Source organism: Trachemys scripta, chromosome 14, assembly GCF_013100865.1.
Source record: "Trachemys scripta elegans isolate TJP31775 chromosome 14, CAS_Tse_1.0, whole genome shotgun sequence".
Lineage (NCBI taxonomy): Eukaryota > Metazoa > Chordata > Testudines > Emydidae > Trachemys > Trachemys scripta.
The window spans coordinates 8,702,895-8,724,072 of record NC_048311.1 but is presented as its reverse complement, the minus strand read 5'-3'; the positions used below and the strand labels follow the sequence as shown (position 1 = coordinate 8,724,072).

The following is a 21,178-nucleotide window of genomic DNA, read 5'->3' as shown; positions in this document are numbered from 1 at the left end:
TGTTTAGCTTATAAAAAAATCAAGAGGTAACTTGATCCCGGTGTGTAAGTACCCTCAGAGGAAAAAAAATTCCTAGTTAATAAATAGCTCTTCGATCTAGTGGCGGAAGGCAGAACAAGAATCAGTGGCTGGAAGTTAAAGCCAGATAAACTGAAATTAGAAACAAGGCACAACATTTTGTCAACAGTGAGGGTTATTAACCATTGGAAGAAACTACAAGTGATATGGTAGATTCTTAATCTGTTGGTGTGTTTAGATCATAGAATCATAGAGCCATAAGGTTAGAAGCATGGATGGAGTGTGAAGTTTCCCCTTGGGGAGGCTAGTCCTGGACCCCGCCTCTTCCGGCTGAGGCCATGCCCCCACTCACTGCTCTCAGCCCCCACACTCATGACCTCAGCCAGGGCAAGAGGGGGCTGAGAGCTTGGTCGAGGCCACAGAGGGGGGCTGAGAGCTCAGGCCCGGCTGGGGTCGAGCTCTCTGCCCTGGCTGGGACTGAGGCACAGTTCTTGGCCCTGGCCAGAGCTCTGAGCCTGAAGCCCCTCCCCCATTCTTCCCCCTCCGTCTGCGGCCCCGCCCATGACCCCACCCCATTGCACCCCTTCCCTTGCAGCCCTGCCCCCATTCCACCCATAACCCCAGTCCTGTTCCACCCCTTCCTCCCATGGCTCTGCCCCCCTCTGCCCCTTCCCCCAAGGCTCCACCCCTCACTCACTCCTTTACGCCCCCCACATCCCCATGCTGTGGCCCTGAAACTGGAAAAGCTCTGTGGCCACAGCAGGGAGCAAGAGCTCCTCCAGCCCCTGGCCATGGCGGGCGGGGGGGCAGGGATATTTTTCCAGGGCCCCCAAATTATCCAGGGCCTCTGGATAGGGGCCCCATGGGCCCATGTGGTAATCCAACACTGCCCGCCCCCCGTCAGCGCAAAGTTTGGGGAGCTTAGCCTCCCCCAGCCTCCATTATGCACCGACCATGGTTAGAAGGGACTGCCAAGATGCAGGATTTGTTGTGTCTAAACCATCCAAGACAGATGACTATCTAGCCTCCTTTTGAAAACCTCCAATGAAGGTGCTTCCATGACCTCCCTAGGTGTCTGTTCCATTGTCCTGATCAAGACTGGATGCCTTTTAGGAAGATCTGGTTTAGCCAAACACAAGCTATTGGGCTCAATATTATGAAATTCCCTGATGTGTGCTTAACAGAAGGTGAGACTAAATCAGTGGTTTTCAAAGTGCGGGTCGTACCCAGTATTGGGTCATGGAATGTAAGGCACTGGGTCGTGGTGGCTTTGGTCAGCACTGCCGACCGGGCCATTAAAAGTCCCATCAGCGGTGCTGTCCAGCTAAGGCAGGCTAGTCCCTACCTGTTCTGACACCATGCTGTGCCCCGGAAGTGGCCAGCAGCTGGTCCGGCTTCTAGGCGGAGGGGCCACGGGGCTCCGCAATCTGCCTCTGCCCAGAGCACCAGCCAGTGGGAGCTGGGGGAAGAAGGAGATGCCTACGGGCAAGAGCCATGTGAAGCCGGGTGCAGTGCGGTCCACGGTGCCACGACACGCAGGAAGCCTGCCTAAGCAGCCACATTGCACCGATGACCGGGAGTCACCTGAGGCAAGCCCGCATTCCAACCACTCACTCCAATCCCCTGCTCCAGTCCTGAGTCCCCCTGCAAACACGGAGTCCCTTCCTGCACCCCAAACTCCTCATCCCCAGCCCACCCCAGAGCCTGCACCCCCGGCCCAGAGCCCTGACCCTCTACCGCACCTGAACCCTCTGCCCCAGCCCTGAGCCCACCCCAAAGCTCCATGCCCAGCTCTGCTGGGTCATAGGCATCAACAATTTTCTTCAACTGGATTGCCAGAAAAAAAGTTTGAAAACCACTGGACTAAATGATCCTATGCTCTCTCCTGGCCTTAAAATCTATTAATCTACCTGGTAATTATAAGTACTGTTACATGTCTCTGAGCACCGTGTAACTATGGAGATCTGTTATATCTATTACTGGGCACATGGTATCTATGGAGCCTAGCATTTTTGTCCATTGTTTGGACAACTAGCAGCAGTTACTGTGCACCTGGTAATCATGGACCTGTTCTCTCTGTCTGTGACCATCCAATAAGCTCAGCACCGCTATGTCTGTCGGGTAACTGGTATTGGATTGGTCTTGTTACATATGTCTTTGGTATGATGGGTGTAGATGGAGATTCAATCCAATGCTTGGCAGGAAAAGTGTGGCAAGAAACACTGAACCACCAAAAGTCTCCTGCTGCAGGAAAAGTGGTGTCTGGACATCTGCACTGGGGTATACATAGGGACTAAAGTTCATAAAATGATTTTTAATGGATAGTTGTCAAATTATAATGGGGTTCTGGCAGCCATTGGGTCCATAGCCCTTAAAAGGGGACAGGACCATCCTGACGGACCTTACTGATCATAGCACTTTACAAACTCAAAGTAAATAACGGTGACAATTTTTGGCCCAGTGACGTAGGCATTGTTATCCCCTGGGGAAACTGGTTGTGATAGGCACTAGCCTCCCTTCCACAGGAGAAGGAGCCAGGGAGCAGGGAACTAGTTGTTTGCAAGCAGGCTCAGCTGTATGGGAACAGGTGGGACCTGTATAAAGCCAGATAGCTGGCAACAGACAGGGGCTGCTGGGAAAGGGCAGTCACTCACTGGGAAAAGGGAGTTGGTTTGGAGCTGGTTCTCTCAGAGAATGGGGGTGGGTGGGGAACCAGGAAGAGTAGGAGGCAATCCAAAGAAGGAGCAGTGAGGGCTGAGAGGGTAGAGCCCAGAACTGCTGAGCTGAGGGTCCCTGAACTGGAACCCAGAGTAGAGGGAGGGCCCAGGTCACCTTACCGGCAACTGGAGAAATGGCACAAGCTGGGCAGCACTGGAGAAGACTGCCTGGGACCATTTGCATGCCATAGAAGGATCTTGGGTCACCCTGGAAGGGGGAAACACAGATGGTGACCTGGCTGGAGGGCCAAATCATGAAGAGGATGCTATGGTTCCTGGAGTGAGGTGGGTCCACAGGGTGAGAGGAAGACAGGAGAGGTACCACCTGAAGAGCTCCTGACAAGGAGTTTTGTGCACAGATGGTGCTGTTACCCACATTCCAAATTGCTCTAGGATTGCCCCCAGATACAGAGAGCCTGGCTTCACAGGGCAGTCCAGCCTCAGGAAACCTGTAGTGATAAGTTTTCAAGTCTAATAATTGGTTTGCTTTGGTTTCCATTTTTAAGGCCGTCTCTACAATGGAAATTGGTGAAGATTCACATTTTTTTCTTAATGAAAATAAAAAGTGTGTTTAGTTCCCCAATCCAGTGGGTGCTTGGAGGTATCAGGGACTATGGCTTTCTGGTTCCCAAAGGCTGGCTGTGCTGTGATCTAGCCTAGTTCTGCCTCATTAAAGTTCCAGGGACATAATCCAACAAGACATTTTAGAAGTCACATTAATGTATTTCTCTGTGAACTATTTCAGTGATATATTACTGTGTAGGGGATCTCTGTGTTCCAAGAAAAAACACAGCTCTAGCTATGGCTACCTCTGCTCTTGGAGCTAGGGGTGAGATTCCCAGCTCACAAAGACCTACTTGCACTAGCTCTCATTGAGCCAGCACAGTAAAGATAGTAATATAGCCACGGTAGCATGGGCAGTGATGGCGTGGGCTAACAGCCAAGTTCATACCAGTGGGGTTCAGGAGGGTTTGTACTTGGGGTGGCTAGCCCATGCTGCTGCTGCCTGTGCTACCATGGCTACATTACTATTTTTAGTATGCTAGCTCAATGTGACCTTGCATAAGTATATCCATGTGAGCTGGGAATCCCACCCCTAGCTGTAAGGGTAGATGCACCCTCTCCATATGCATCAAAACCCAAACACTGTTTCAAAGTCCAACTAAGTTTAGTAGACGACAATGTCACATTGTTTACAAAGCATAATCACTTAGGGTCTACACTGGGGAGTTTAATGCAAAGCTTTTTGATGTGCATCAGATAACTTGCATTACGTAGGTCATATAAATAGCATGCACACAGAATGCCTGTTCTATTTTCAGTTCACATCGTGTGAACACATGGTGCAAGGTTGCTGTGAATTGAGGGTGTAGGATTCTTGGGGGTATCCCAGGGTCCTTTGCTTTACCACTGAGCAGCATGCATCCAGGGATTGTTTTTGCTGTGAAATGTGGGAAGCCAAGCTCCTGCTCCCTGCTTCTGTGGGGGCAAGTGAAAATATACAGAGCTTCCTTGGGCTATATTACAGCTCTCAAAGCTGGATGAATTCAGCATTGGACTTTACCCATTGCACCAACAAGCTGATGATGCAGGAGCAGAAGAATATTTTATGGTAGCAGCAACTCTGGCAGCAGGAGTACCATCTGCAGTGATGGCAGCAGGTTGACACAGAATAATGGGAGAATCTGAGCTGTTGGAATGAGAAGACCAGGTCCTGGATCACCGACAAAGGGTTCAGCACCATTTCTGGGCTGAAGAAACCACCATGGATTGGTGGGAGAGGCTCATTCTGTAAACCTGGGATGACCAGCTCTTCAGTGACAAGAGAACTTCAGGATGGGGAGGGTTATCTTTTTTATATATCTGTGCGGAACTGGCCCTGGAACTGCAGCAGCAGTGTACCAACGTGTGGTGCCCCGTATCCATGGAGAAGCAGGGTTGCCATTGCCATCTGGAGGCTGGCCAGCCCAAAATGTTACTGGTCTGTGGCCAACCAATTTGGTGTGGGGAGATCAACTGTTGGGGCCATTCTCATACAGGTCTGCTATGCCATTGATAAGGTGCTGTCTAACCAGGTCATGCAGATGGGTAATGCTCAGGAGATTATTGATGGGTTTGCATACATTGGGTACACAACCTGGTTTTGATGTAATTGATGAACCCATGTGCCTAACATTTGCCTGCCCTCACCCCAGTTGAGCACAGAGTTTGTAAACAGAAAGGGGTTTTTGTCCATAGTGCTCCAAGGACCGGTGGACCACCATGGCAGCTTTACAGACATAAATGCAGCAGCATCTGGTATGGTCCACAATGCTAGAACCTTTCAGAACTCTCTACTATTCAAATAAAATGGAGAAAGACTGTTTACTCCCTGAAGCACCGGGGGCATTAATGGTGTGGAGGTTGGTCTGGTTATTCTGGGAGATCCAACTTACGGCTTGGTGCCTTAGCTAATGAAGCTATACACAAGCTGCTGGGACAAAAGCAACATTTTAATTATTGCTTTATAGCTGCGCAATGAAAGACAGATGGCACTGTTTGCGGAATAGGTTGGAAGTTGCAGAAAAAAATGTTCCAATATTATAGGTGGATGTTGTGCTTTGCCCAATATTTGTGAGAGCAAGGGGGAAAGCCCTGATGATGGGTGGGAGTCTGAGGTGCAGGGACTTGCTCGGAGGTTCAAACAGCCAGCAAGGAGCATGAACAGCCATGGGAATGCTGTCAGGGATGCCTACTGTTTGCATTTTGAGTGCCTGCCATGCCTGAAAAAGTTAGCCTGTGTGTGGGGTGCACTGGGATGCAGACATTGTGAGCACTGAGGGATTGCATGTGGGTGGTTGAAATTTACTGTTCCCTACGTACTCTTGTAAAACCCTATGAATTATTTTAGCTGTATTTAAAGGATTCTCTGTGCTAACTGCAATGATGACCCATAATGGATGTATTGTAAATGGTTTTAATATGAAACAATAAAAAATACAAAAATGTTAATCAAAGCAATGGAAAAATAATGTCTGTTTGGTTAGAAAACCAGTCTTTTAAAGTAATCAGCTATACACAAACCTTTAATTACTGCAACAGTGCACATAAAATTTAGAATGCAACAAGTAAGAACATTCCAAGTGCAACAGAATGAGAAGAGGGGGAACAGTTACAGGTGAGTATAGGCCTTGCCTCTGACCCTTCTTATCTGCACGGGTTCTGGGGCTGAGTGCCTCAGCTCAAAATTCTCAGGGGCTCTGCAGGGCTCAAAAGAGCTGGACTCCCAGGCAGATGCGCTGATTTCCCGAGTTCCTGGGGGGTGCTCGACCTCCACCCCACCCCACCCCAGGCCCTGCCCTCGCTTCTTCCTCTCCCCCTCGCTCCCACCCCACCCTGCCTCTTCCTGCCCCCGCCCCACCTCCTCCCTGCCTCTTCCTGCTCCCACTCCTCCCCAGCGCCTCCTGTACATCACTGAACTGCTGAGGGGGGAGGGGGAGGAGCTGATCCGTGGGGCTGCGGGTGGGTGCTGTGCACCCACTATTGGCGCCTATGCCAGGTACAAATGTTCTCGATGCCCAGAGGTGGGATTTGAGAGGTGAATGGGACCTGCGGGGAGCACTGCTCTTGGGATGCAGAGGTTAGGAGTTGCTGCTGGTGCCAGTAGCCACCATTATCCACAGGCTGAAGGACGTTGGGTCCCAAATTACAGGACTGCAGGAAGCAGCAAGATTAGCAGGAGGGCATTCTGGATAGTATCCACGAGTTGCCTCTATATCTCCATCCTTTTCCATGCTCTCCTTCATTTTGGTGATGCTATCCTTGGCCACAGCCACACTTTCCCTTGGCCATTGACATGATCTCCTGGGAGAGCAACTTCTCCCTCCCTCTGGATCCTCATGTGCAAGCTTCACCTCTCAGACAGCCTGGTTCGACTCTGTGACTCAGTCATTTAAACATCTCATCCCGACTCTTCCTTTTTCTTCCCCTCAGGTTGGCCATCGTGTCAGCAGTTCAGAGAGGCCCTGTCCTTGACTGTCCTGCTGTTGCAGGGTGCTGTGACTATGGAAGTGAACAAAACAACAAAAAAGTTGTTTACTGTTCATATTCAGACAAGGCATGATATCTTTTTTAGTCAATATGTGTGACCGTTCCTCCCTGAGACTCTTCCCATTCTTCTGGGAAACTCAGAGATGGTAGGTAGGTATGGACCATGGTGGGTGCCTTTGGATTTTAGTCTACTGTATCTGCTTTCATGCTCTTGGGGTGGGAGAGTTGGTTGGAGCTATGTCCTGACTCTTGATGGCATTACACTGAGGTGGGGAACTAGTCTTATTAAAAAAAGACAAAGAATAGACTGGTGAGAGATGCTGTGAAGTTGTTTTCCACAATGGTCCTCTCAGAAGGATTGCAGTAGTGGAAAGGGCTTGCAAGCCCTACGAGAGGACATGGGCATGAGGTTATTCCCTATAATTTGCAAAACAAACAAACAAAAACCCAAGTAATTTCTCAGTCTTAATTTCTGCTATATCTCCCCTGGAGAAAGTGAAGAGAAAAATAAATAGGTCCCTGCAATGATGGTCAGCTACATGCATGTTACAAGGCATTTGCACTTCAGTGGGGAGTAAGTATTGTTTGTGCCTTGCCTGGGCCTGCAATGTGCATTTATACCTCATGTAAATTACAAAAACTAACCAGATTTCTTTTCCTATAAGCACTATCTCAATAAATTATTTAATGTTTTACAAATAAATGCTTTTGCTATTTGAATCTGGTGTAGGAGGAGGAATGGGATACAGACTGTGACTGCACCATGCTGGCAGATGCCATTTGGAAGCAGCACAAGGTGAAGGGTGAGTGAAAGATGTGGGCTCCTAGCTTACATCCACCAATAAATAATACATTGTAAAGATAGGTACTTACATGCTGACATTCCCTCCAGAGGATCTGACTCTTTGGTTCCTGCTTGGTTTTGGGCTGGGAATCCGGCTCAGCTGATGTAGGGTGGGAAAGAGAGTCCTTTGTAGCAGAGCAAGACTGGGACTGGCTTTCCAGCTGGCTATCCTGACCCACAAAGAGATCCTAGCTGTCAGGGGCAGCTCCTATCCAGCATCCTTCTGCTCATCCTCCCATGGGTCGAGCGGGTCATGCTTGGTAGGGGGAGGTGCAGGCAGCAGGTTCAGAGTAATGCCTGGGACAGGTTGTACTGTAATTGTGTAGAATGCTATACAGTTCTTCAAAAATGGACAGGTCACACGTCCCCTGCCAGATTGTCTCCTTTCATCCCTCATTTCAGTGTGCTTTCTCCTGAGATGCTTGTTCTTTATCTGGCACTGGCAGGTGTCCTGGTTGTGACCCTTTGTGGACATCTGCTTTACAATGTCCGTAAAAAGGTCCTATTCCTGTACCTTCCCACAAGAGGTTCCTGAACCAATGCATCTCCCCAGATGGCAGTGAGATGCAGTGCCTCAGCACCGCTCCAAGCAGCTGTGCAAGGCATGTTATGGGGCTTCTGGAGTGCTATTGTGGTTGCATCACCAGAATAATGATACACTGGGATTGAGGGGCAAACAGGCAATATCTGACTCTGTGCCACTTTTTATAGGGAGAAGCGTTATCCTGAAAAGGACCCCCGTGGAGGGAGGGCACACAATGGACAGGTCAGTAACAGTCGAACTGCAAAGCACTGTGGGATAGCCATTGGAAACATGAAAAAAGTGGAGCACAGCAATCACATGCACACAAACAAAAAAAATGAACAATTTCAATTTGAAGCAAACCTAATCCACTTTGCAAGAGGACTCCAGCATTCCAGACAAATGCAGAGTTAGTGTGCAGTGATAAGTTGCATTGTATGTACGCAATGTAAGCAGAGTCTGAATGAGCTCAAGTCACAAGTCACTTTGTTATTGGGGCGGGGTACTAAAGGGTTATTATCCTTGTTGTGTGAATCAAGAGAGGCAGAACTGTGCAAGGCATACTCTGATGGAGGGACTCATGCTCAACTAAACTGTACTTGCTAGGCAGGTGATGTGGGTGCCAAAATCCAGTGGAGTCAAGAGAGGGTGGGGCAGGTACTTGTACCTGGTGGTGTGGGCCCTGCCTAAGGATCCGAGGCACCATTTGACCCGGCATCTCTCCACAGTGTAATAACAGAGTTGATTAAGACTCAACTGGGAGTCTTGTTACACACCACAGAGCTGAAATCACTGAGAGCCGTGTTAAGTGGTGGGACCTTGAGACATTCCAAAGGGTTCAGAGTGAAGTGGCTGGTGGAATGGACTGGCGAGTGGCTGGCAGGCAGAATGGAGCAGCGAGCAGGGTAGCTAGTGGAACAGCTGGTGGAGTGGTGAGTGGCCGGCAGGGCAGAGCGGCTAGCGGCTGACAGGCCGGCTGATGCCAAAACAAGCACCTGGACAGCAGAACAAGCAAGGTGCCCCCATTCCCCACTAGAGTGGGAGGTGAGCTCACCCAGATGCACCTCTAAACTCTGGGTCTTCACTGATCAAGGACGATAGTTATGAACGGGTTGTGGCGGACAGAAGAAGGGAAGGGTACATTAAAGAACTTTTGGTTGCTGGACTTAAGAACCTGAAGTAAAAGAACACTGCCCAACATACTCTCAGGTGGGTCTTTTGCTCTTGGTTTTATGTTTGTGAATCCTGCTTGTGGCGTTTTCCCAGAAGGAATGCCGGGTTACTTCTCTCCTTTTCTCTCTCCTGTGTGCTTGCAAGAGGGGGAATATTGCCTCTTGGAGGTGACCGGGGGTGGTATGTAATTGTCCCAGGTTACTGGGTAGGGGCTCAAGCCGGTTTTGTGTTGTATTGTTGAAAAGGAACACTAGATATTGAACCCGGCTGTTGTTGCTGCCAACTCCAACTGGCAGAAGGGTTACATATGCAAATTGTTTTCAAACTAGATTAATGTCATTTGATCCAGTATGAAACCTCGTGTGTAGACAATCTCTTAAAACAAAGCAAGATAATTGAACCAGGTATGTCATAAATCTTACACGGCTACATAAACATAAACATACTGGGTGAAATCCTGGCCCCGCTGAAGTAAATAGAAGTTTTGTCATTCACTTCAGTGGGCCAGGTTTCCATCAGTTTCCATGGGGTGAGCGGTGATGCATGGGGGGGCAGGCAGGGCTTGAGCGAGCAGTAACGCCAACCTCACATGTTGGGGGGGAAGGGGAGTGCTCAGGCCAGTGGCTCAGGCCAGCCCCACATGAGGGGGAGGGCCCTCAGGAGAGTGACTCGGGCCAGCCCCATGTGCGGGGGTTGGCGGGAGAGGACACGGGTTAGCCCCACACAATGTCCCATTTTCCCTTTGGGAAATATGGTCACCCTTCTTAGTTTATTATTAATAGTAGTACTAGTAGTGTGGAGAGACCCCACTGTGCTAGGACTTTGTACAAAGAGACATTCTCAGCCCCAAAGACCTGAATCTCTACCCATTGTATTCGGTGGAAAATCTCCTACTGAATTAAACGGGATCAGGCTCAGGACTTCCATAGACAAGAAACAGAAGGATGGAGGTGAAGGGATGCAATACATCAGTGACGGGTGGCAAACCTTGTTAGTTCAGTGGGTTCTAACTGCTTTCCTTAATTAGGGTCATTTATAAATCCCAATTGCTGGAAATTCACCTTGCTCCACAGTTGTCCAGCATTTGTCTGGGGTTGTGAACAATTTGCGGAGTTTCAAGCTGATTTCACTTATTTTTTTGGCTAAGCGAAAGGTCTTAAACATAACTTGATGGCATTCCTCTGTTTGTCTATTTATAGTAGGCCTTTCTGGCCTTAAATCTTGAAATCTATGAATAAAAATATACCTCTGCAATATTGTTCAATAAATTTCTATTTACACATTTAATATGGTTATTTTGAAGTGTTACCCCATTTTTAGTCAGGTTTCTTACCAGTTTCTACTGCAGATTCTTGTAATGTTTTCAAGCAATCATTTTTATAGTTAAGCCACTTCGTCGTCGTTTTCGCCAGCAGAGAGCCTAAGACCTGTACATACAGAAAATATTGTAAATGAAGAAACTGAGTTTGAACTTTGTATTTTTCTAGGTGGGATAGTTTTCTGCTCCTTTAACAGTTGAAATAAGTAATATACAAAATTCAAGAGTTGTCACTTTTTCTGTGGCCAAGAAATACACTGACACACTGTTATGTTCTCCCCCATGCCACACATTTTTGTCAAACTTCCAACTGGACACTGAATATATAGCCTCTGTAGAAGTTGTGTGCTATGACTCATAAATCCTGGAACATTTTCAAGCAGTTAAGAATTAGATTATATGCAGAGGTTGATTAAACTTTGTTGAATATTTATGTTTTCATTGGATTATTTGATTGGTATGACTGGAAATAATTCATGGGGCTGTTTGTTTATTAGCGTATTTTACGGATTGTCAAGAATGCCCAGAGCATTGGCTGAGAGCTCTTTCATTGCAGTTTAATATAATTGTGAAGAAATAAATAAGTAATACCATTTTGTTAACATCACCTTTAAAGAGGTAAATCCTCTCCCAACATATTCCTCCCAGACTCCAGACACTAATTCTTGTTTCAGCAGACCTCCCAAGCAACCCCTCACTATCCCTGTTTCAAGTGAGGAAATTGAAAAACTAGCAAAGACTCATCTCCATTTTCATAGATTTCAAGGCCAAAAGGGAGCATTGTGATCATCTAGTCTGACCTCCTGTATAACACAGGACATAACATAACATAACATAACATAACATAACATAACATAACATAAGAATGGGCATACTGGGTCAGAACAATAGTCCATTGAGCCCAATATCCTGTCTGTCAACATTGGCAGATGCCAGATGTTTCAGAGGGAATGAACCGAACAGGGCAATTATCAAGAGATCCATCCCCTGTCATCCACTCTCAATTTCTGGCAGGTGGAGGTTTAGGAGGTTTAGGAACACCCAGATGATAGTGTTGCATCCCTGACCATCTTGGCTAATAGACATTAACTTATCTCATTCTTTTTTGAACCCAGTTAGTTATACTTTTGGCCTTCACAACATCCCCTGGAGATGGGTTCCATAGGTCGGCTGTGCATTGTGTGGAGAAATACTTCTTTTTATTTGTTGAAAACCTACTGCCTATTAATTTAATTGGTGACCCCTGGTTCTTGTGTTATATGAAGGCATAAACAACTCCTTATTCACTGTATCCACACCATTCATGATTTTATAGATGTCTATCATATCTCCCCTTAGTTATCTCTCTTCTAAGATGAACAGTCTCAGTCTTTTTAATATTTCCTCATATGGAAGATGTTCCATACCCCTAATACTTTTTGTTGCCCTTTTCTCCACCTTTTCTAACTCTGATATCTTTTTTCAGATGGGGAGACCAGAACTGTATGCACTATTCAAGGTGTGGATGTCTTATTATCTATCCCTTTCCTAATAGTTCCTAACGTTAGGTTTTTTCACTGCTGCTGCACAGTGAATGCCTGTTTTCAGAGAACTCTCCACAATGACTCCAATATTTCTTTCTTGAATTGTGACAGCTAATTTAGACCCCACGATTTTGTATAAGTAGTTGGGATTATTTTTTCCCCAGTGTGCATTACTTTACACTTATCCCATTGAATTTCATCTGCCATTTTGTTGCCCAGTCACCTAGTTTTCTGAGATCCCTTTGTAAGTCCAAAGCAGACTGCAAAGAGTTAACTATCTTGAGTAATTTTGTATCATCTGCAAACTTTGCCATCTCACTGTTTACCCCTTTTTCCAGATCATTTCTGAATATGTTGAACAGCACTGGTCCCAGTACAGACCCTTGGAAGACCCTGCTATTTACCTCCTTTCATTGTGAAAATGGACCATTTATTTCTACCCCTTTGTTTCCTATCTTTCAGTCACATACTGATCCATGAGAGGACCTTCCCTCTTATCCCAGGACTATTTACTTTGCTTAAGAGCCTTTGTTGTGGGACCTTGTCAAAGGCTTTCTATATTCACTGGATCACTCTTGTCCACATGATTGTGGACCCCCTCAGAGAATTCTATTAGATTGGTTTGGCATGATTTCCCTTTACAGAAGCAGTGTGGACTCTTCCCAAAAATATCATGTTAATTTATGTACACCTCTACCTTGATATAACGCCACCCGATATAACACGAATTCGGATATAACGAGGTAAAGCAGTGCTCCGGGGGGGGGGGGGGAAGGGCTGCGCACTCCAGTGGATCAAAGCAAGTTTGATATAACGTGGTTTCATCTATAATGCAGTAAGATTTTTTGGCTCCCGAGGACAGCATTATATCGAGGTAGAGGTGTATGTTAATTCAGTTCTTTACTATAGTTTTGAACCGATCTGAAGTTAGGCTGTCAGGATCGCCTCTGGAGCCTTTTTCAAAGTTAGCTATTACATTAGCTATCCTCCAGTCATCTTACATAGAAGCTGATTTAAATGATACATTACATACCACAGTTAGTAGTTCTTCGTTTTCATATCTAAGTTCCTTCAGAACTCTTGTGTGAATACCATCTGGCCCAGGTGATTTATTACTGTTGAATTTATCAATTTGTTCCAAAACTTCCTCTACTGACACCTCAATCTAGGACAGATCCTCAGATTTGTCACCTAAAAAGAATGGTTCAGGATGGGGATCTCCCTCATATCCTCTGGAGTGAAGACTGATGCAAAGAATTCATTTAGCTTCTCCACAATGGCCTTGTCTTCCATTAGGGCTTCTTTAGCACCTTGAGCAATCAGTGGCCTACATCTGATGTACTTACATTTTTTTGCTGTTAGTTTTTGTCCTTAGCTACTTGCTCTTCAAATTCTTACTTGACCTTCTTTATTGTACTTTGACACTTAACTTGCCAGAGTTTACGCTCCTTTCTATTTTCCTCAGTTGGATTTGACATCCAATTTTTAAAGGATTCCTTTTTGCCGCTAATTATGTCTTTTACTTTGGCGATTAGTCCTTGTGTCATTTTTTTTTTTTTTTTTGGTCCTTTCACTTTTTTTATTTGGTTGTATACATTTAGTTTGAGCCTCTATTCAGGTGTTTTTAAATAGCCATCATGAAGCTTGCAGGCATTTCACCCTCAGGATTGTGTGTATCTATATGTAACTCTTTTGGGGTTTAGAAAGCATGGCCCCTTTAAATCTTTGTCCTGAGGGAGGAAATGCTGATTGTTCCAGGCAGAGGAAGTACTGTTTGGGGGTAGCGTGGAGAGAGGGGGAGCAACAGGGTGGCTGTGTCTGGGGCTCCAGACAGAAGGGCTGCAGCAAGCAGGCCCTCATAGAGTGAAGCAGCCGAGAACCTGCCCAAAGTCCAGGAGGGACAGGGCGACCGATTGGGGACACCCCAGGACAGGAGCCAAGAGGAGCACTGTGCCAGGGAGGAATCGCTTAAGAAGGACAAACCGGAGCTGGACCCAGTATCACTGCTGCCCAGAGCTGTATGGGGCCATGAGTATTGGAGCTTGTGACTTTGCATTGGGAATAAGGAGAGAGTCTGTTAGCAGTTAAGTGGGGAGGTTGTCTCACTATGTCTATGCAGAGAGCAGCAGAAGAGGGCACTGGAGGAATTTGCTGGGGAAAGGTTACTGGCATTGAAGACAACCAGGAGCACCCAAGACTCACCGCTGGACTAGAACTCTGCCCAGGACTCCTGAACGCTGCGTGCAGATACATTGCTGGGTGTCTGCTCTTTCAGACTGTGGTACCATTGGGCCCGTGGGGCCTTGTGTTGAATGGAACCCTGTTTTACTGCTCTTCCTCATCTTCTCCCCTATTGTTTTTCTCCATTCATCCCCCTGTGAATAGATATTTCCATTTCCTATATTCATTGTACTCTCCAGTGTGTGTGTACACCTTGGGGGTTTTGGAACAGGTGCCCCTGGTGTGGAAGGGACTTTCCCTGCTGTGTTCCTTTCCTGCACACATCTTTTCTTAGCCAGAGCTGGCTGCATAGCAGACTCCATCTTGGCCACAAGGGTGCTAAAGTTACATATACAAAAACAGGTGGAGAGTTTAAGATGACGGGTGCATCCAACAAATGGGGGGAGCAAAGGTAACAAGGCTACAACTGCTTTTCCAATGCCCTTATTCCTGGAAGGAACTACCTGTAAAAATCCACAAAACTATCCTCCTTCAAACCCACCTCTGCAGAGATGCCTGCAAGATACCTGATAACAGTTAGGCATTTTGAAGGCCTCGGGTCCAGGTACATGGCTGCAGTGCATGCTCATAGTGCAGGGTTCTCATCTGGCAGCCAGGCCACCTGCTCTCGTAGCACGTGGTTATCTGTGGTGTGCTGTGCCAGTTGGGCCCATGGTGCCATGTTTTCATCATAAACCTGTTCTCTTGCTTGTGGAGAGCTTGGTTCTCTGTTGCAAGCTGCAATACTTGGACTCAAAGCTGGGGAGCTCCTCCTGGGAGCAGTCAACCTGTTCAGGCATTTCTAGTACCCTCTGGGGCATGCTGGGCAGGGAGTGGCCCACTGCCTCCATGCTCTCCTAGGGTAGGCCTTCACTGTGAGCTAGGCTGGTCCAGGCAAACTGTCAGCATCCTGTGAAGTGCAGTTTCCATGCGATTTTCAGTTCTTCAGTGTGTGCTGAGGGTAATAGCATTGTTGAATGTGTCAGAAAGGGTTTTAATGGGTTGGTGGTGTCATAATGGCAGTGAGTTAATGCTTAGAAACTGGTTTTGTCCTGGGTGTGAATGTTGCCTTAATATATCTTTGCTTTTTAGTGTTTCTTTCTCAGAAATACCCCTTAGCAACCATAACTCTCAATTAAGGAAGGTTTTTTGTGTGAATTTCCTAATCCCCCAAAATTAGTGTATGCAAATAAGATTTTTAATGACCCAGGATTGGAGACAGCTTGAAGATTTTGAGAGTGGGTCTAAAAGGAAAGTGGAGGTGCAGTGCTGAGCAAATAATGCTTTGACCAGTGCTCCAGCTTTGTCTGTCTGGTGCTAAAAGCTTGCCAGCATGAATAGCTTTCAGTGCTGGAGAGAGGGGATTTGAGCTTTCTTTTCTGGGAGCATAAAGTTTGAAATAGCTCAGAGAGGACTGTTTCCCCAGCTCCTTGTTTTCCCCAGCACTGCTCCCAGGCCAGCTTCAAGCTCATGAGTGTGAGCCACCCATGCTTTAAATCCCCTGGAGTGGAAAGACTAATTATTCTTCACATGATGAACTTGCAAGATAAGGAGAGAATATTTATAAGAGCCATGAGAAAGGAATGCTTGTTTCCAGGACAAAAAACATCTTGGCTTTTCCCTGATGTGGGCCCCAAAATGCAGGCGACCAGGAGAGATTCTTGGGACATCAATTGGTCAGTGAACTTCATCTTAAGAGGCAAGGAAATGGAGATGACGCATTCGTAGAAAAAGCGGCTCCATTTAATAGACACAAGTTTGGTTTACAATAAACAAACAGGGGTAAATGACCAAGGAAATACAGGGAAAGCTCTCAGAACTGCTACCTGGATCCTCTCTTAGTCCCAGCTGTAGCTGCACATGCTGAGAAAGGGGTTCTGGATGGCACCCTCCACAGGAGGGGCAGGACTCTTAAAGGTGCAAGGACACAGATTCATCACATTTTCTGCTTCAGTTGAAAGCTTTCATATATAGAGAAATTGAAACAGCAGTAGCTGGTAACTGTTGACATCATAAACTTCTGTGAGACATATGACTTAGTGCTGCATGACATTCTGATTAAAAGAGCAGCACGATACAAAATCAGGTTTCAGAGTAGCAGCCGTGTTAGTCTGTATCCGCAAAAAGAAGAACAGGAGTACTTGTGGCACCTTAGAGACTAACAAATTTATTAGAGCATAAGCTTTCGTGGACTACAGCCCACTTCTTCGGATGCATATAGAATGGAACATATATTGAGGAGATATATATACACACATACAGAGAGCATAAACAGGTGGGAGTTGTCTTACCAACTCTGGCCTCTCAGAGTTGGTAAGACAACTCCCACCTGTTTATGCTCTCTGTATGTGTGTATATATATCTCCTCAATATATGTTCCATTCTATATGCATCCGAAGAAGTGGGCTGTAGTCCACGAAAGCTTATGCTCTAATAAATTTGTTAGTCTCTAAGGTGCCACAAGTACTCCTGTTCTTCTTTTTGCGGATACAAAATCAGTGCAGCATATTCTAAATATATTAAACAGCCTCCTAAGCTATAGATCTCAAAAGGTAATTGTAAATCTGGAGCCATCATCCAATGAGGGTTTTTTTAGTCGAGTTCCCTAGGGATCTGCGCTTGACCTAATGCTATCCAATATCTTTATCAGTGATTTGGAAGAAAACATAAAATCATTAGTGGTGAAGTTTGCAGATGACACAACTTGTGGTGGAGGGTCTATAATGATAAGCACAAGTCAGCTACAAAGAGCAATGTGAAAGCTGGGCTCATTTGAACAATATTCATTTTAATAGGACCCACTGCAAGGTGATACTTCCAGGAGCCAGGTTACACCTCTGGGACAGCAATGACTCAGAAAAGGATTTAGGTGTGAGGGTGTAAACCAACTGAACACAAGTTCCCAGTGCAATGCTCTGGTTAAGAGGGCTAATGAAATTTGTGGATGTATAAGCAGGGGAATATCAAGTAGGGAGGTAGTATTATTGCTGTATATGGCATTAGTGAGACCATTACTGGACCATTATTTTGCATAAATAATATTGACAAATTGGAAATGATTGAGAAAAGAGCTACAAGAAAGATTTGAGGTCTGGAAAACCCACCTTATAGTGAGAGACTGAGAAAGCTTATCCAAGAAAGGGTTGTCACAGTTCAGAGCAACTGCACCTACATTCCCCTTCTATGGTCCAGCAAGGGCACCAACTCAAAACTCCCGGCTCCTCAGCCATCATCTCTTTTGGGCAGAGACCCCCATCTCACTGCCTCCAGATCAGGGTACTTCCAGACTGCACAGCTCACTGTCTATACAGTGACCTCCCCAGCAATGTCAGGCTGCCTAAGCCGGCCTGCTTTACTTTTTTCTTCAGAGATGGTACACAGTGTAATTGTCACAGTTAAACCACCACACAGATCTTTCTATGCAAGCACATGTATTTTTAAAGAGAAAAAGATCTCTCGTTAGTAACTCAGTTACCCCGTTGTACAGTGTGTCTTTGAACCGTCCTCATGTAATGGGATGAGCTGACAAAAGGTCCCCTCCTCTGGGTGAAACTTCCAAGACAACAAACTCCTAAAATACTTAAACCTAATTCAGTAGGGTTTAACTTAATTCAATAAGGTTTGTCCAGGATATTTCAGGAGGTTGTCGTATCTGTTACAAAAGTGAGAGTGACTTGATCACAGTCAGTAAGTACCGACATGGGGAGAACTTTTCTGCTAGTAGCGGGCTCTTTAATCTAATAGACAAAACCAGAACAAGATCCTGTGTCTGGAAGCTGAAGATAAATTCAGGCTAGCGATAGGGCACAGATTTTTAACAGTGAGCATAATTAACCTTTTGAACCAATTAACTGGGACCTGGTGTATTCTTCATCACTTGGAATCTTTACATCAAGACTGGATGTCTCTTTCTAAAAGATCTGGTCTAGCTCAACCAGAAATTATAGCATTGATGTGGGAATCACTGGGTAGATTTTCCATCCCATGTTATGCAGGAGGTCAGATCATAATGATCTCTTCTGACATTAAAATCTATGTGTGAAAGCCTGGCCCCCTTGAAGTCAATGGGAGTTTTGCCACTGACCTCAGAGGGGTCAAAATTTTGCCCTGTGAATCTTGTTAAAATGAAGGTGAAATCAAGTAATACAATTTATTTGGAATATGCTACTTCATGCTGGAATATTCTTTATTTGGAATATGCTGAGAAATTGTTGGCCAGTCAGACTGAACTATCACAGGCTGTGGACAACAAAAATGTACTATATATGCTCCGAAAAAGATCTCAAAATTTAAATATTTACTAATATTTGTAACCATTCCCTTAATCTACCTGTCTATCGGAGGACATGGATGTGATAAATTACAGTTGCCCCTTCCTCACCAAGTCATGTTTCAAGCTTATTACAGTATTATAAATGAATCAAAGCTGATGTTATTACTGAGAATATGGATGGAAAATATACCAGGGATGAAATCCTGGCCCCGTTGAAGTTAATGAGTTTTACCTTTGACTTCAACGGGCCCAGGATTTCACCCCATGTGTCCTCATGATTTAAATGTCTTAGAAAGTACAGTGATGATTCCGTTTTAAGTGAATCTGTGTGAAATCATTTCTGTGGTTAGAATTGTCTAAGTGCAATATGACTTTTTCTCTCAAAAATTCAAAGCCTTAGTGATACTTATTGACTTTGTATTATTCATTCATACAAATTTTAGAAGCAAAAGTAAAACAAAACTCCATGAAACATATTCAACGAGATATGTTCCCGTCGGCAGTGGTAAATCTGTCGGTTATATTCAGATAGGAGAAAATTTAACTTTCTTTTTACTCATAGTAATCTTAAATCTGTGTTTTAATCTGTCAGAACAGAATGAAATTTACCATTATACTTTATTAAACTGTTAAAAAAAAATCTGCCCAGCTCACTACAGATATAGCATTTAAAAAAAAAATGAAAATGTCCTTGAAGTGAATTTTATGGCAACCCTTTGACAAGAAATCTTTCAAACTCTTCTATATTCTACATATGTCAATAATCTATGGTAAAAATTAAGATGAGATCTTATTAAAATCTTTCACTGTATTTAGAAGAAAATGTAGTGTATTGCAGAGATGCAAAAGAACTTAATGTAAATACCATCCGTATTTTTTCTGCCTTTTGTAAACAGACTACGGTTTTAAAATTGATATTCAGGTTTGGTAGTTAACACAATGTATGTTAATATTAAAACAGCCTTTATAAAGGAAATTCAAAAACAATGTATTCAATATATAAAAACCAGCATTAAAATAGGAAAACATTAATATATGACCTGGATAAGAGCAGTAAATTGGGAAATAACATGCTAGGGCTTATAAATCAATACCATGCTTTTTGCATTTTGAAATGCTTAACAAATTGCTAAACAAGTACCATTTATGAATATATCACACAATTTATGAACATTAAAATGCAAGGTGAAAGGACTGTCTAGGTTTTAAAATCAATCATTGATAATTAAATTTTTTCTTACCTGTTTTACCACAAACACTGTCATAACAATAGAAACAGATCCAAGAGATGTTCTGGAATAGAACCACATGTTGGAACAGAGACCAGAATATGTGGAGATACCCATAGTGACAGACTTGGTTGAAGAGTTACGCGTTGTACGATAGAGCCAATTCCCCACCCTGTTCTGTGAAACGTTTAATGCCTGCACTTTTAAAATTACAGACAATTTCACAAATGTGACTATTTCCTGGATCTGAATTTAATCAAGCCAACAAATCTGTTGAAACAGTTTTGAGACTCTGACTTCCTTTCGTTTCTCTGTGTAAAGGCAAAGGGAATTTACTCTAAACTTCACAAGCATGTCTGCTTTCTGTTGTTTGTCAGCCAATGAGAATTAGCAAAAGTATTAAACATTAAGAGCTGATCCTGTTCCCATAGAACTTGATGGGAGTTTTGCCATTTGACTTTAGTGGGAGCGGAATCCAAACCCTTATACATTCAAAAACCTCCTATGCCATTAAAATACAAACCCTAGGTAAATACAAATAAAAAGCTTTGCACAGAATCTCTGGCGATCCAGGATACAGATTAGATGGTGCACTGGAGGCAGCTACGCCAGGTTTATTTTGATCCTCATGGAGCACACATCACCCAATCTGCACACTGAGGGCAGGATGGTGACATGGACCATGTGTTGCCACCTCTTGCAATTTTATTATGAGTCTTGGGATGTCCTTCTTATAGCCCCACTGAGCAGGTGGGCATGGAGGGTGGGGGAGAGCAGGAAATAGATGGAGCTTTGGCTCCCCTCTGCAACTTACTGGTCAGTGTAGCTGAGTCAGATCAAGGAGCTGGGTTAGTAATTTCCTACTGGGACAGGCTGGCAATAAATTACTACCCCCAGGGAGGCATTGTGACCCTGACAGCTGCCTCTGAGGCCTGAGTCTCTTGGTGCCAGGGATGCTGGAGCTATTTTTATAGTGGGGGGCTGAGAACCATTGAACCAAACTGTAAACCCTGTTTATAATGGAAATCACTTCAAGTTGGAGGTGAGGCGGTACCCCCCGCATTCCTAGTTCCAGCACTTAGCTTGGTGCTCCTCCTGGCTAGCACAGCGTGCCACTATCTCCTGCTCAGGGCTGTGCCTAGAGTCAGGGCCTAGCCCTGAATGATGCAGAGAACATTCAGCACCTATAGGGGGAACTCAACCTGCTAAACCAAATTAAGAGCTGTGTCTTCATTGCTATTCCAACCTGAGTTAGCTGTTTAACTGAGATCACACCTTTCTTTGCAGAGTAGACATACCATGTGTCTCCTC

General features: G+C 45.0%; 1 protein-coding gene across 1 annotated transcript in view; it reads right to left on the bottom strand.

Moving 5' to 3' along the window:
• Window positions 1-20,209, bottom strand: part of GLP2R (glucagon like peptide 2 receptor) — a 121,201-nt gene extending 100,992 nt beyond the window's left edge. Inside the window, exons 1-2 of the mRNA XM_034790523.1 lie at window positions 19,880-20,209; window positions 10,638-10,731 (exon numbers count right to left, since the gene is read on the bottom strand). Coding sequence (XP_034646414.1) covers window positions 10,638-10,731; window positions 19,880-19,984 — 199 coding nt within the window. The 5' untranslated portion in view covers window positions 19,985-20,209. The remainder of the gene's footprint in view (window positions 1-10,637; window positions 10,732-19,879) is intronic.
• Window positions 20,210-21,178: the final 969 nt, after the last annotated feature.